The sequence below is a fragment of the Amphiprion ocellaris genome, chromosome 22, assembly GCF_022539595.1.
Source record: "Amphiprion ocellaris isolate individual 3 ecotype Okinawa chromosome 22, ASM2253959v1, whole genome shotgun sequence".
Taxonomy (NCBI): Eukaryota; Metazoa; Chordata; class Actinopteri; family Pomacentridae; genus Amphiprion; species Amphiprion ocellaris.
The window spans coordinates 8581896-8597241 of NC_072787.1; the positions used below are offsets into that span (position 1 = coordinate 8581896).

The window sequence follows — 15346 nt, forward strand, 5'->3', positions numbered from 1 at the left end:
TGGAACAGCAGGTTGGCTGAGACCACTACAGACTATTTATTCAAACATTAATCTATAGACCTATCAATTAGACTGATGTAAATGATTTGTTTTCCACTTGACATCCTCCATTTTCTGGCGGTGCATTTCCTATATAACACCTGTGTGTTTACCCTCAGATGTTGCTGTGCTGCTGTCATATGCCACTGAAACTTTGCACAGTGTACAAAGCATCTTTTGTTTTATAACTATTGGAAGTCTTCCTGTACTTTTGAAACCTTGGATCTTTGGAAACGTTTGCACTGAACAGGAAACAGAGGAAATGGTCAACATTGTTGCAAATATGTATCAGAACACAATGAGTAAAACAGTTGATATTGTCTATCCATTTTTCCATTTTCTGCCACCTGCCAGGGACCAGCCTATATAAGCACGGTGTAAGGTAGCCCAAATGACCTTTCTCCACCTACTCCTTGTTCCCGTGTCAGACATGATATGTAATCCCTCAAACTTCTGGGTTTGTCCATGCCATGCCTTAGGAAGAGTTCAGGAAGCATTCTTAGCAGATTCTTGATCCACCCATTCTCAATCATCCCTTTAGGCTGGGGCTGGATTGAAACAAGCTAATTCACCCAGCATGTTGTCCAAACATGTTGGATGGCAAACATGTGGAGGTAAAACATATTAATTTCTGTTTTTGATTATAAATAGTCAAACTTCTGGATAATCTTTCTTGAAAGTCAATCTGTTGGGTACACTGGCTTGGCATAAAGAAACTGAAAGAGTGTGAGGAATAGAAAAGACCTAGAGAGAGATGATCAAACCCTGCCTGGTCTTTTTCAGAATTAAATCAAAATGTCAGGAGCAGAGAGGGGGAGAGGTTTGCAGACAGTTCAACCATGTAACACATCAAGTTAAGTGTAAAGATATCTTTAGAGTTCACCCAGCCACTCAAAAGAAACTCATTTCAGCCACTATTATCCACAGTGTGGTGCTTTGGTCACTCCTTAAATCTCATGATCAGAGGTGAGAGTTTGAACATGGATCATCCACTATCTTCAGCTCTCCTTTCATCATGACAGTCCAGTAGCTGGTCCACAGCTGCTGACACTGCAGGAGTCCACCTTTAGATCCATACTGTATTTTGCATTTCACTCCTCTGTCCTGGAATACTAAAGTCCTGACTGTCATTCTAGCTGTTCTGATGATGACGCTGTCTGTCTTTAATGTGTCTTATCTCTCAAAGTGTTTCCCGCGTGAATTCCCAAATTGATGGATCATCTGGCTGCCACTTTAATCCAGTCTGACTTTATCTCCTGTTGGTGTCCTACACCAGCTAGGATGATAGTAACTTGTGCTTGGGTGCATCCAGGATCTATTGGGCACACACACAATACATCCTCTCACTGTCTGAGAGAACTCTGCTGACTCTACAGGCTTACCTGTCTAAGCCTCGACCTTTCAGAGCTTTGTACTTGAGGAGCAAAAGGTCACGCTGATCTGAAGAGGAGCCGTTTTTATCTCTATAAAGGTCACACTTAGAGCCTGAGGTGACCTGTGAGTACAGACCAGAGGCAGAATGACACTGCATAAAAATGCTTGAGTCGAATTGTCTCTGTCTATATATATATATATATATATATATATATATATATATATATATATATGCTAATTCTTTGTTTTTTTGTAGCGAGTCAAGCTACTGCTTTCTAAAGATGCTGAGCTTGATATTAATGCCAAAAAAAAGTCAGTTAGAAGCATTTAGTATTTGTCCGGAGGGGTCTTCCCCAAGGCAGTCTATTTTTCCCGTATTTCTGTGTGTTAATGCCAAAAATAAGGGGATGGGGTGAACTGTTGTTGCTTGGCTTTGCATGTCTGCAGGGGTTGGGTAGTGGGTGGGGGCTCCATCTGCACTCTTCAGAACTGGGTCAGAGGGATTAATTTCCTGGCCTGGCCAATTGGAGCTAATGGCAGATTAGCATGGGAAGTTCACTTCCAAAACTGCTTGTCCATACACAACCTCTCAGCCAGGACTGGAAGAGAAGGGTTCTGCTACTTTTCACACTCCATGGACTTACAGAATGTGTGTGTGGAGTGATGCTCCTATATTGTGGAGTGCATATTATCTATATTTGACTCCCTGCTGACTATGTAAGACCACATTATTTAGGTTTCAGCTCTTAGCAGCGGAAGTGACCAAGGGAACACAGATGTTTTTCAAAGAAATAGAAATAGATTGTTCAGAGAAACAGCCTGACACTGCTGGGAGGTTTAGGCAACCAGTTGTTTTATTTATTCAGTCCACTATATTCAGATTTAAAATATGACTATGCAGAGGGAATAACACATTCTTCATTATACAAATACAAAGTAGAATTGAAAAGCAAAAACAATTACCTTTTGCTTACTTCAGTGCACCTGGATTGGATTTTGCATCCCGCTCTCGATGATACATGAGAAAACACATTTGCCAAATCAGACAGTTAGTTCTTGAGTTCTTTACTCTCATCACACCAAAACAAAACCAGTCAGAATTTGTTCTCTAATGTGGAACAGACCATTCCTTGCTTTGTATTTTTCTGTTTTACAAGGGAACAGGCTTTAAGGATGAAGGCTGTCTAGATGATGGGGGAAGTGCATTAGTGAAATTCCCCATCTTTAATAAAGAGCAGTATATCCCACCTCTCTTGGGCTTTTAGGAACCACACAGGATTGTGCTCACTTACTGTGTGTTACACTAAACAAACGGAGCAAGGCTAATGTTAGGATCTGCTAAGCATTAGTTCGATACATTGTTGTGAGAACAAAATCTTTTAATCATGAGGAGAGACTGTGGGACTCAAGGTATGCTAATGCTGTAGAGTTGTAGATACAGTATTGAAATTGCTTGGGGTTATCAATATTGCTTTCTGTCTTCTTGGAAAAGCTGTTCTAGACAACAGTAACACTGTGATAAAGACACAACATGCAAGATTTTAAACTTAAGTAAAGCATTAATATAACAGCAAACACCTATCTGCTATGTAAAGATACTTTAGAGTAATGGTGTCCTGAGGAGACACTGAAGCCATACTTCCTTTGTGTGTGTTGTCATCTGAAAATCTCGGTCCACCTGTGCATGCATGTTACTGCATATAAGTCCCATCCATCCATCCATCCATCCATCCATCCATCCATCCATCCATCCATCCATTATCTATACACCGCGTGATCCTCATTAGGGTCATGGGGGCTGGAGTCTATCCCAGCTGACTTGGAGTGAAGGCAGGGGACACCTGGACAAGTAACAGTCTATCACAGGGCTACACATAGAGACAAACAATCACACTCACATTCACACCTATGGACAATTTAGAATCACCAGTTAACCTCAGCATGTTTTTCGACTGTGGGAGGAAGCTGGAGAACCTGGAGAAAACCCACACATGCACAGGGAGAACATGGAAACTCCATGCGAAAGATCCTCGGAAAGCCAACCAGGGATCTTCTAGCTGCAAGGCAAAAGTGCTAATCACCACGCCGCTGTGCAGTCGCATATAAGTCCCTCTGGCTGAAAATGTTCAATCCAGAATATTGTCCTAATAAAACACCCGATACAGTATTGTAGAATGCCAGTGGTACATAATTGGTTGATCCACCGGAGGAGCCTCTTATTATTTATTACTGTTGCGACCTGAGGAGGTGTGCAGCTCTGTGTTGGCGGGCAGAGAGGATTGTGGGGTTTAGCTTGTAAAGTGGTGCTGTGACAAAGTTTTCTGTGACGCTGTATGATCTCCAGTCACGACTACTCTTTCACTGTTTGTGTCTGTGTCCACTCATGGGACCGTTCCAGTCCGACAGACCACCGAAACAGAGGAAATCAAGCATGAGCGGAGAGAAATGAAAATAGCGTTACATAAGTTTACAATAATTTTCTATGGTGGTTTAGCGTACTTTACAGTGCTAGTGTCAGCTAATGGATGTTACTGGATTATTTTTGGTTCTCTCTCAGGTACACAACCTTTCTCGTTGTAAATGAAACTGAAAGGGAGGGGGAGGCTGACTTGCCCGTTTGTTATGAACTAGTGCTTTGTGGACAGTATTTCTGCACAGAGAACCTTAACTGGTATTGTTTACCAAAATAGGTCAGTTAGGGCCATGAGAAAGTCAGAAAAAAACTTTTTGTAACAGAGTATGGACAAACACGTACTTGCAGATTTCATGTTACACTCTTTCCCTTTGAGCATCATTCAGGAAAAGTTTATTGACTCATTGTTTAAGTACTTCATCCACCAAATTACAAAACATTTGCAAACAGTCATTTATCTGCCTGAAACTGAACAATACATCAATAAATATACTGGGTTTAAACTAGTCAACAATCTATTTTGTATGTCATCCATTTGCCTGCTCCCGATTTTTTTCTTCCAGCCGTAACAGAGTAACAGTTTATGCCTGTCTCTCCTCGCATTACTATTCAGCCTCTCCCCTCAGTTGTGTTTGGGTGTTGCTGGCACCAGTGGGCCTTTTGATATGCTGGAAGTGATTTTAATTAGGTTTCATGCAGTGTCTCCAGGCTCTTTCTCGCCTCTGTCTTCATCTCCTCTGTGCCGCCTGTACTCGTCCTTTTATCAACCTTCCATCAGGCCTCCGGTAATGCCGGTGAAGCCTGTCTAAAGCTCTCAGAGCTGTGCAGTCTTACCATACACCACAGATATGACTGCAACATCTTGAGGCCTGCCAACATTAAAACCCTTTGAAATTGCATTCAAGGACTCAGACTTTGAAAGGACTTTAGAGGAGCATCTCTTCTGTTAGTCATGGCTTGTGGACAGTTCATATGCAGAACATACTTGCTGGGACTTTTTGCAAAATGTCAACATTTTCATGCAGTTCCCATGACTCAGAGGAGAAAGCCCAGAATGTAAAGGAAATCTTTGGTCAGCTATTGTGGGAGTTGCCACATTTTGTACCACTGCATTGTTTCCTCAGAGGAGGGGATGTTTTCATGCTCAAGAGGATATTATGTCTGTAAATGTTACTAAGGCTGACCACATTGCTTCTCTCTCTTTTGTTTTTGTTTATTTTCTTTACCTTCTCACATCATCTGAACATTGTCAGCAAAAGAGAATGCAGCAACGTCTAAACAAGATTTTTCCAATAAAAACAATGATATCCACATGGCTCATTCCCTATTGTCTCTCCTCTCTTTTAAAGGTATTGGCAAGAATGTCATCTGTGACAGGACCGCCACGCCTCTGGATGCCTTCCGAATGATGTCAGCTGCCCAGTACTACCCCAAGTTGCTGAGCATTATGGGAAATGTGCTGCGTTTCTTGCCTGCCTTTGTTCGAATGAAGGAGCTACTGGAGGAAGGGTACATCGGAGAACTCCTGGTCTGTGAGGCCCAGGTATGACTTACAAATGCTTGTTGTTTAAAATAGAAAATTTTCAGTTGTTTATTACCATTGATTATAATAACAACAATTTACTACTTAAATACGTTCTCTCAAAGTTGGATTGAGTTAGACCAGGGCCCACAGACCTGACAAGGAATCAGGATGACTAGCAGCGTGGGTACTTTCTGAGACAAGATTTGCCCGTAGAAATTACCCCAGCTGTCCCAACAGTGTTCTAGTCATAATCAAGTCAGATCTAATCGAGACACTTTCTCTTTGTCCTAAAGGTCCACAGCGGTAGTCTCCTGGGAAAGAAATACAACTGGAGCTGTGATGATCTGATGGGAGGTGGTGGCCTGCATTCGGTGGGCAGCTACATCATTGACCTGCTTACGTTTCTGACTGGACAGCGTGCAGCAAAAGTCCACGGCTTCCTCAAGACCTTCGTTAAACAGACAGACCACATCCGGGGCATCCGTCAGATCACCAGTGACGACTTCTGCACTTTTCAGATGGTGCTGGAGGGAGGTGCCTGCTGCACTGTCACACTGAACTTCAACGTCCCTGGAGAGTTTCGGCAGGAGGTGATAGTCGTGGGGACTGTCGGGAGGTTGACGGTCACGGGGACGGACCTATATGGACAGAAGAATAGTGGTGGTGGAGGAAGTGGTGGTGGTCCTGAACTCCTACTCAAAGACACAACACCTCTTGAGAAGGCCTCCTTGCCAGAAAAGGCCTTTAGTGACATTCCATCCCCTTATCTCACCGGGACGATCCGCATGATCCAGGCCGTGCGGCAGGCCTTCCAAGACCAGGATGACAGGCGGACGTGGGACGGGAGGCCCCTGACGATGGCCGCAACTTTCGAGGATTGTCTTTATGCTCTTTGCGTGGTGGACACAATCAAGAAGTCCAACCAGTGTGGAGAGTGGCAGAACATTGTAGTGATGACGGAAGAACCAGAGGTCAGCCCGGCCTATTTAATCAGCGAGGCCATGCGACGGAGTAGGATGTCGCTCTACTGTTAACATCCAACGATGTGCTGAACGCCTGTGTCATCATGGAAACTTGAGGTGGTACCTCAGTATTGATAAAAAACTTTTTTTAATAGAGCTACTGAATTCAGTTAAATTAATCTCCCGTTTATTTTAATACTTTTAAATCTGTATGGTTACTGTTACAGACAGTTTACACCACTTTGATACAGAGAGCTGTGGTTTCCCAGCCTAAGCAGTAGAGGAAAAGAAATGTGATTATTGGTGAAACCTTTATTTATAATGAGGAAGCTTTCTGAACTTGTTTCTTTTTTCATTTTGACATGGGACCTGAGCCCTTCTAGGTGATGCACTTGCAAATCAAACTGATTCATGCAACAGAACGACCTACAGTGGAGGTATATCAGGGAGTCAGACTACTTCTGGTTGGCTGGTTGATCAGTAGCAGGCATCTACGCAGGGATTTGCTTCTAAGTTCCCATTTTACAAACAGATGCCTGTGATTTGAAATGTTTTTCACCCCTACGCTGCTGCTTGATCAAACAAACAGTTACTGCGTCTCCTATCTGCTTCTCTTCTATATGACTGGGTCTGGAAAGACAACACCTTACACTGTGGGTCCGAACAAGGACAGCCAAGGAAGAACGATAGTCTTCTCAAATTGTGCCGCTCTGTTGTTGCTGTACTTGCTAGTTTTGCCAAGTGAATGTTTTAAAAAAAAAGTCAGTGCACTTGATAGTCAGTCTGTGTCTACTTTTTATGCTTCTCTCTGTGTGAAACAAGAGATAAAAAATCAATAGTTTGGCTGGTGGTGTTCTATAGAGGGCTTTACCTCCTGCTTTATGTATGCAATATTACACAGGCTGTTTCTCTTGAAGCCTGAAATGAAGGGTTAGAACACACTATGGTATGCCTTTATGCAGTTACAGTCGGCTGTGTCTCAGCCTGTTAGTCCTGTATGAGTAGCCAGTGTAGTGATACATTGATACTTATTATTTATTTCATGGTTTTTCTATCATCATGAAGCATTGCCACGAGGCACACTGAATCCTATGTGGCGTGTTAGTACATATCTGTACTGAGCCTTAAGTGCGGACAGTCCTGCATGTAGAGATGCAAATAAATGTTAATTTACAGAGTGTGAGGATTTTATCCTCAAATTACGATGCAATGGGTCACCTCTGGTGCAAGCTAATGTAAGCCTGTTTAACATGTCAGCCCTACAGATAGACTGAATACTTGCAGCCAGTTAATAGTGTAGCACAGTGTGGTGGACAGTGGACTGCAAAATCTCTTTCAGTTCTATTCAAGGTCTGGTGGTATTCTATGTTTTTTTTATGTAACAACCTAAACCAACATAGTCAGTCTGTCCGCCGGTACTTTTGTGCAGACTGGGTCATGCAGAAAGCATGTAGAAAGTAAAATACCGTCCTTATACCTACCATATTAGTCCACTGGAGTCTTGTTAGTGGACTCGGTTCCATACATGGTACGGAGAATGTTGTGTCTTCCTATTCTGCGCATACACACATACTGCTGCAGAGCCTGCATGCTGCTGTCCTTGTAGCGTAGTGGACACATGGACACACATTGTGGACTGCACACAGTCGTATATGAACAGGTCTGTACCAGATCTTGGATTTGGGCTGACAGCATGGACTCTCACGGACACATAAAGTAAAACAATACCCTGATTCTTAGTGAAGATTTAAATTCTTAAAGCTGCACTGGTGAATGATTTTAAAAAGAGTGGGTCTAATAGGTGTAATGTAAGAGGAGATACCTGACTCTACTGGTCCAGTCAATTCTTTACCATTTTAACATTTATCAGCTCATGTTTTTCACTTCTGGTTTTGCTTCACTTTCACAGATCTTATGAACCCTGTTCCTAGCAGTGGCAGCAGACAGCGGTTTTGGTGAAAAAGCTTTGATAAACCCGCTGCAAGATCTCTGCCCAGCACCACACAGCAGATAGACTCAAGTGGCTGATGAATAATGTGGAGCATTTTGCAGCTAAAGAGGCAGTTGGTGAAAACCAAAGCAGAGCTAAAATGAAATGAGTACTGGAATTACATTTGCTGTGTGTTTAATTCTGGGTGTGTAATGGCAACTTTTTGCTCCTACACTAACCTTCAAAACAGTTGCATATTTAAAGCTTGTATTTTAAAAATTCTATCTTTTATTTTAATTTGGACTGCCTGCAGCTATTGACAGACACACATAGAAGAAAAATATGGAATAGCACCACCATTATCTTTCAAGTTGTAAATCACAAGCATCAGCTGCTCTTCAGAGCTGCAGTGTACCATGACTTAATTAGAGGAGTGTATCAGTAAACAGAGCCAATGAGGAAGAACATGAGCAAGAGTGAGAAAAAACAGGAGTGATCTGATATAAGCATATCAGTTTTACACCAGTTACGATGTGTAATTCTTGTTAAAGATACAAATACACATCAGACTCAGAAAACTGAAGTAGTCGCTGTGTATTACTTCCTGTCCAGTGCTGAGAAAGCTACAGCAAACCATCATAAAGTGACTTTAGGTATAGTTGAACTTAAAGTTTAGGATCAGTCAGCACATATGAAGAAGCAACACTGACCTACAAGCCAAAAGATTGATTTTTTTTTAATGCATCTCTGTTCCCCTGTGCAGTTTCGAGTTCTTAAGCTGTGCTGAAATACTCTCTATGTAACAACTACTGAAAATGTACATATGAAAATATTATAAAACAACAATATGCGTTTGTCTAAAGAAATAAACAAGTACTGTATGTATTTTATTTGTAAAAATCAAGGAACTGGAACTTGTTTCGTTGAGTGTTAAGGTATTTATTCTCTGTTTTTGCTGTTGACATTGTGTGGACTGACCTGCAGTGTATTTGGTAGATTGACAGCAGGCTGAGGCCTTTGGAGCTTCTTAGTTCCCCTTTTATCAGATATTGACCAAAATAGTCTCGTTTCAAACACACTCTTGTGAAAAGCTTTATGTTTGCTCTGAAGATGCATCATAGACCACAGGCAGAATCCAACATGACTCCACTGTCAACTGCAGTGCAAACTCTGATGTGAAAAATCAACAGATCATAGATGTATCGTTCGGTGTTTTGATTTGTCATGACACAATGTGCTTTGCTAAGGTCAGGATGCATTATTGCTCCCGCTGTGATCACAGTTTTTAACACTTACTTGGTTGTAAATTTTAGCAAAAAAACAAATAAAAAAAACTCCCTTGCTCAGTAATCTGCCTGAAAAAACCTTTGAGTCCAACACTGATAAGCTATCTCCCTACAGCATAACTCAAGTTAAATTATTGACTCTAGTGTACTAAACACCTTATCAAATCTGCATATAGACTTTCCCCCTTTGTCAGATAAGAGATGTTAACATATACACCAGTAAAAGCTGTAGAGGGGATATGAACTTGTCTCTTCAGGGTTGAATTTGCCTTTTATGTTTAGTTCTGTGTTTTGCCTGGATTTTGGAAAGCAAACTTGGACTTTGGTCTGTCATGTAGGCCCTGGATGTGGAAAAGGAAATAGGAGTTGTTTCCTCTCCCTCATCAGGCCTGTAAACTCACTTTATTACCATCTGATTTATAGCTGCGCGGGTGTAGCCTTGGCTGTTTATCCCAATTGAACTCAATTTAGAGGTGAATGATTTCCCTTTCTCTGTGGTTAACTACACAGATGTTCACAGGGAATCTAAGGTGAGAGACCAGAGATGACATCTGCAGCACAATAACGGCAGCTGCTGACTTGTGTTCACTGCCACTGCAGTCAAAGAGAAACATGGGTTTGCTTTCAAATTATTGAATCAAGTAACTTATAGCTCTAAGTTTTAATAGATACCAGCACCAGTTATTGGTAAGACTTTTTTTACAGATCTGTTGAGTCCTAATGCATTAAATCAGACACTGTTATTTTACATATTTTCATGTAACCATTCTGTGGTAATGATTAATTTACATATATTTACCTGAAAGAACTGCCCCATTTCAACTCATGTAAATATATTTTTTTCAGATTTCAACTGGAAATGTAGCCCTCAGATATGCTGATCTTCAGCTCAGTTCAGGACAGATCTCAATGGGACAAAGATAGAACAATAAAACAAACAGAAGAAGTAACAATCAAAGCATTTAACAATAACATCTGGCTTGCATTTTTCCACATTCAGTCTGCCATCGAATTTGGAATTAATTAATGTTCCCACCTATCACGTTCTGTGTAATTAGTACCATGATTCTTTCCAGGAAAGCTCCCAGACAACTGGAAATGATTAGGAATTTATGGATCTGTAAAATAAAGTGTTACCTTGTGACTTCATTTGGAAAAGAAATACGGTCTCATATGACATAAGTCCCTACTGCTGCACCAGTGCTACTGTCACACTCCACTAGGAGTCATTAATAATCTGCAGACTAAACTGAGAAGCTCTCTGTGCAGAGTAAGCTGCAGAAATTCAGTAGTAGTTAAACTCGATTTTTAATATGTTTCTTGTTCCTGCTGTATTTGGTCCCTTGTGTCTTCAGATTCAAAATCTGTTGTGAACCAGCAGCTTGACTCAGACTGTGTAGTTTCACAGTAGTGCACAGGGTTTGTTGTCTGTGAGTAAAGATCCACTCACAATAGACCCACATGTGTTCAATTACTGTAGACTGGGTCTCATGTTGAGATTAAATCAGCTATATTTAGTGTCCCAGTGGTGAGAAGATGCAGAAGAACCTGCAGTGACTCTTAACCAGAACTTCATGTGTTCTTTAAAGTGTTAGAGATTTGGATTTGCTCTCAGTTGGTGTAGTTGTGCTAGTGGACGTCTATCCATCCTCCTCCATGGAGACTCAGTTAAACAGCTCAGCAGCTGCTGCAGCTCTGTGCTAAATGTATCATTAGAAACCAGAAAGCTTTTCACTTCAGCCACTGCAGATGTTCTTCAAAACACCACATCATTTTTTTTCTGACTCCTGTCTTTTCTGTGAAGTCATGAAGACACTGATGATGCTGATGCAGAGGCTGTAGTACTGTCTCCACTGTACTGCTCATCAGACTCCCAGTGATCTCTGGATGGAGCTGCAGTCTGAAAGTCATGAGGCAATATCTGGGATCTGAAGCACTGAATATTTAATGAGTGGAATTTTAATGAGCCAATACAGTTCAGTATGAAAATTTCATGCATTTTAGAAAGATCTCTTGACTGTTTTTGCTTTTATCTGTTAAGTATTTAAATTTTCATGCTGATGTAAAGGTTGTTACAGCTGATGTGCAGACATCAAATTGTGTTCTCTGAGGACTCACTGGTCTGGATTTTTGTTGCCAAGAACAGTTTTTTCTGTTGTTGTTTTTTGTGTTTGTGTGTTTTTTTTTCCTGCTGCTTGTGGCCTGACAAGGATGATGGGACTCTGAGCTTCAGAAAGAGACACTGTAGAAGAATCAACACAGGAGGTGCTCTGGTTCGAACTTTGCACTTTGACTACCTTGTTAGCCGACAGTGTGACTATGAATTGCTTGTCTTTGTTTCGGCAGCATTCACAAACTGTTCAGGAAAGGCCTTCACTCACTGAGGGGGAAAGGAGGTGGAGGAGGACGAAATTGTTCATTTAGGAGACGAGCAACCTCAAAGAGGTGCTTCTTCTGCCCTCAGAGACCGTTACTTAGCAACCAGATGCCACATTGCCAAAACTAAATCTTGTCTTAGATTTTTTTCCCTCCTCTCTCACTTTCATTATCACTCACTCCTCGGTATGTCTTATCCCCCTCTTTTCTGTGACTGACTGGTCAAAGGACGAACGCCCATCAGGGGTTTTTACAATCCGTGTTGCGGAAGGTAACGGTTCCTGATCAGCTTTTCATTGATCTGTCCTTTCACATTTCTCACACGGTGACTCTTGAGCGTTGCTTTTTTTTTCCTCCTCTCTATCGTGAGTCAGGTTAAAGCCTGGAGGACAAGCTCACTGGTGCTTTTGCAGACCTTCCCTCAGAGGATTTCCTCCTCTCTTGCCTTCACATGCTTTACAAGTAACCAAGACAACCCTCTTCCATAAAAACCATTAGGAGTCACCTGCAGGTTGTAAATGCCTTTCCTCAGCTGATTGATGAATGCTAACTCTGCCATGTCCTGCTTGCTTACCCTCCACATGGACAAATATCCATTCTGATGCTGTGTTGTGAGTATATCCAATATTTATTGTCATGTGTGTATATTGTGGACGCATGGACCTCTGTACATACTGTAATTTGACCTCTCAAACACATATTTATGGGTCTTACTCTAGAGAATGTACTTACTGTAGGAATAATTTATATTTTCTATCCGTTAAGGATAATATGCCATTTTTAGGAGGTCAGTCAGTGTCACGGAAATGAAAGTCCCTCTGAGTTCTCGCCTGCTGTAGAATGTGATGGTGCACTTCCATTAAATGACCTCCCTCCCTCCCTGTTTGTTTTTTCTTTTTCTTTCTTTTGGTTGATTGATTGACTGTGTGACTGCTGTTTCTGTCTCTTATTGTCTCATCTCCCTGCACGATTTTGTGTGCGTGTGTGTGTGTGTGTGTGTGTGTGTGTGTGTGTGTGTGTGTGTGTGTGTGAGATTTGGGGGGAAAAGGAAGAAGTATAATTTTGTGTGCATTTGCAACATGGTTTACGGCTTCAGCACTTGTCAAATGCTGCAGTTTCTATGGAATAAAAAAATATGTACATCCTCAATGACTCTTCTTTTTTTTAAAAAAATGTATTCAATTCAATTCAGTTCAATTCAATTTTATTTATATAGCGCCAATTACAGTCAAATCGTCTCGAGACGCTTTACAGAACCCATATGCCTGACCCCCAGAGCAAGCCAAAAGGCGACAGTGGCAAGGAAAACACCCTTTTAACAGGGAAAAAAACCTCGAGCAGAACCCGGCTCTAATGTGGGGGGACCCATCTGCCTGCTGGCCGGGCGGGTTGAGAGGGACAGAAGAAGTAGAGAGGTAGAGATAGAGGGATGGAGGTAGAGGGTTACAGGTAGAGAGGTGGGGGGGGTGGGGGTAACAAGGACCATAAGACACACAGTTTGATACATGCATGATAAGACAGATGATACATGCAAAGTACAACTAACATGGAAACTAATTATAGTTTACTGCTATGGTGTGCGGCTCTGACATTAAATATACTACATATATAGCTGGTGGTAAATTCAGAAATATGTAGATGAGCAAATCAAGTATAGTAAGGGCAATGCAGAGTAGATTGATGGAAATTGGCAGCTGGAAGCAGTGGACTGGAGGAAGGTCAGCAGCAGCATCCCACAGATGGAGATTAGGCCAGTTGGTGGGAGAACAACCACAGATCTGAAGCATCCAGCTCTGGGACCAGGGACACTCGGAGAAAGGACACAGAAAGAAACAGAGTGAATGTAATGCAATAATGGTATATATAGTAAATACATAGGTAGTTAGAGAAGGGCTCAGTGCATCAAGAGAGGTTCCCCAGCAGTCTAGGCCTATAGCAGCATAACTAGGGGCAAACTAAAGGGACGTCAAGAGGGGAAGTCAGTTGTGCAAATGAAAACACCAGCTCACCCCATCAGGGTCCCCCAGTCAGTCCTAACTATAAGCTTTGTCAAAAAGGAAGGTTTTAAGCCTGGTCTTAAAAATAGAGAGGGTGTCCGCCTCCCGAACCCAAACTGGGAGCTGGTTCCACAGGAGAGGCGCCTGATAACTGAAGGCTCTGCTTCCCATTCTACTTTTAGAGATTCTAGGAACAACAAGTAAGCCTGCAGTCTGAGAGCGAAGAGTTCTGCTAGGATAATATGGTACTAACCAGTCTTTAAGATATGATGGAGATTGGTTGTTAAGAACTTCATATGTCAGAAGAAGGATTTTGAATTCTATTCTAGATTTAACAGCCAATGAAGAAGCCAATGAAGAGAAACCAGCATAGGAGAAATATGATCTCTCTTGCTAACTCCCGTCAGTACTCTGGCTGCAGCGTTTTGGATCAGCTGTAGATGTCTGAGAGAACTTTTGGGACAACCTGATAATAAGGAATTACAGTAGTCAAGCCTAGAAGTAACAAATGCATGGACTAGTTTTTCTGCATCACTCTGAGACAGGATCTTCCTGATTTTTCACAATATTTCTCAGGTGGAAAAAGGAAGTCCTACAGATTTGTTTTATGTGTGAGTTAAAGGACATGTCCTGGTCAAAGATAACGCCGAGGTTCCTCACAGTAGTACTGGAGGCCAATGTAATGCCATCCAGAGTAACTATATGCTTTGAAAACAATTTTCTAAGATGTTTGGGGCCAAATACAATGACTTCAGTCTTGTCTGAATTTAGTAGTAGGAAATTATAGGTCATCCAGGTCTTCATGTCCTTAAGACAATCTTGCAGTCTGGCTAGCTGATTAGTTTCATCTGGCTTCATAGATAAATACAATTGAGTGTCGTCAGTGTAACAATGAAAATTAATACAGTGCTTCCTAATAATATTGCCTAAGGGAAGCATGTGTAATGTGAACAGTATTGGTCCTAAGACAGAACCCTGAGGAACTCCATGATTAACCCTAGTATGCTCAGAAGAGTCATTGTTGACATGCACAAACTGGAACCTGTCTGATAAGTAGGATTTAAACCAGTCCAGTGTTGTCCCTTTAATGCCAATAGAATGTTCTAGTCGCTGTAATAAAAGTTTGTGGTCGATTCTATCGAATGCCGCACTAAGGTCCAATAAAATAAGTATAGAGACCAGTCCATTATCTGACGCTATGAGAAGGTCATTAGTAACTTTCACCAGAGCTGTTTCTGTGCTATGATGCACTCTGAAGCCTGACTGAAACTCTTCAATTCAATTCAATTCAATTCAATTTTATTTATATAGCGCCAGTTACAGTCAAATTGTCTCGAGACGCTTTACAGAACCCATATGCCTGACCCCCAGAGCAAGCCAAAAGGCGACAGTGGCAAGGAAAACACCCTTTTAACAGGGAAAAAAACCTCGAGCAGAACCCGGC

At 41.7% G+C, this 15346-nt stretch overlaps 1 protein-coding gene across 1 annotated transcript in view; it reads left to right on the forward strand.

The window, feature by feature from the left end:
* Nucleotides 1-13054, forward strand: part of gfod1 (glucose-fructose oxidoreductase domain containing 1) — a 47205-nt gene extending 34151 nt beyond the window's left edge. Inside the window, exons 2-3 of the mRNA XM_023262605.3 lie at nucleotides 5176-5369; nucleotides 5645-13054. Coding sequence (XP_023118373.1) covers nucleotides 5176-5369; nucleotides 5645-6385 — 935 coding nt within the window. The 3' untranslated portion in view covers nucleotides 6386-13054. The remainder of the gene's footprint in view (nucleotides 1-5175; nucleotides 5370-5644) is intronic.
* Nucleotides 13055-15346: the final 2292 nt, after the last annotated feature.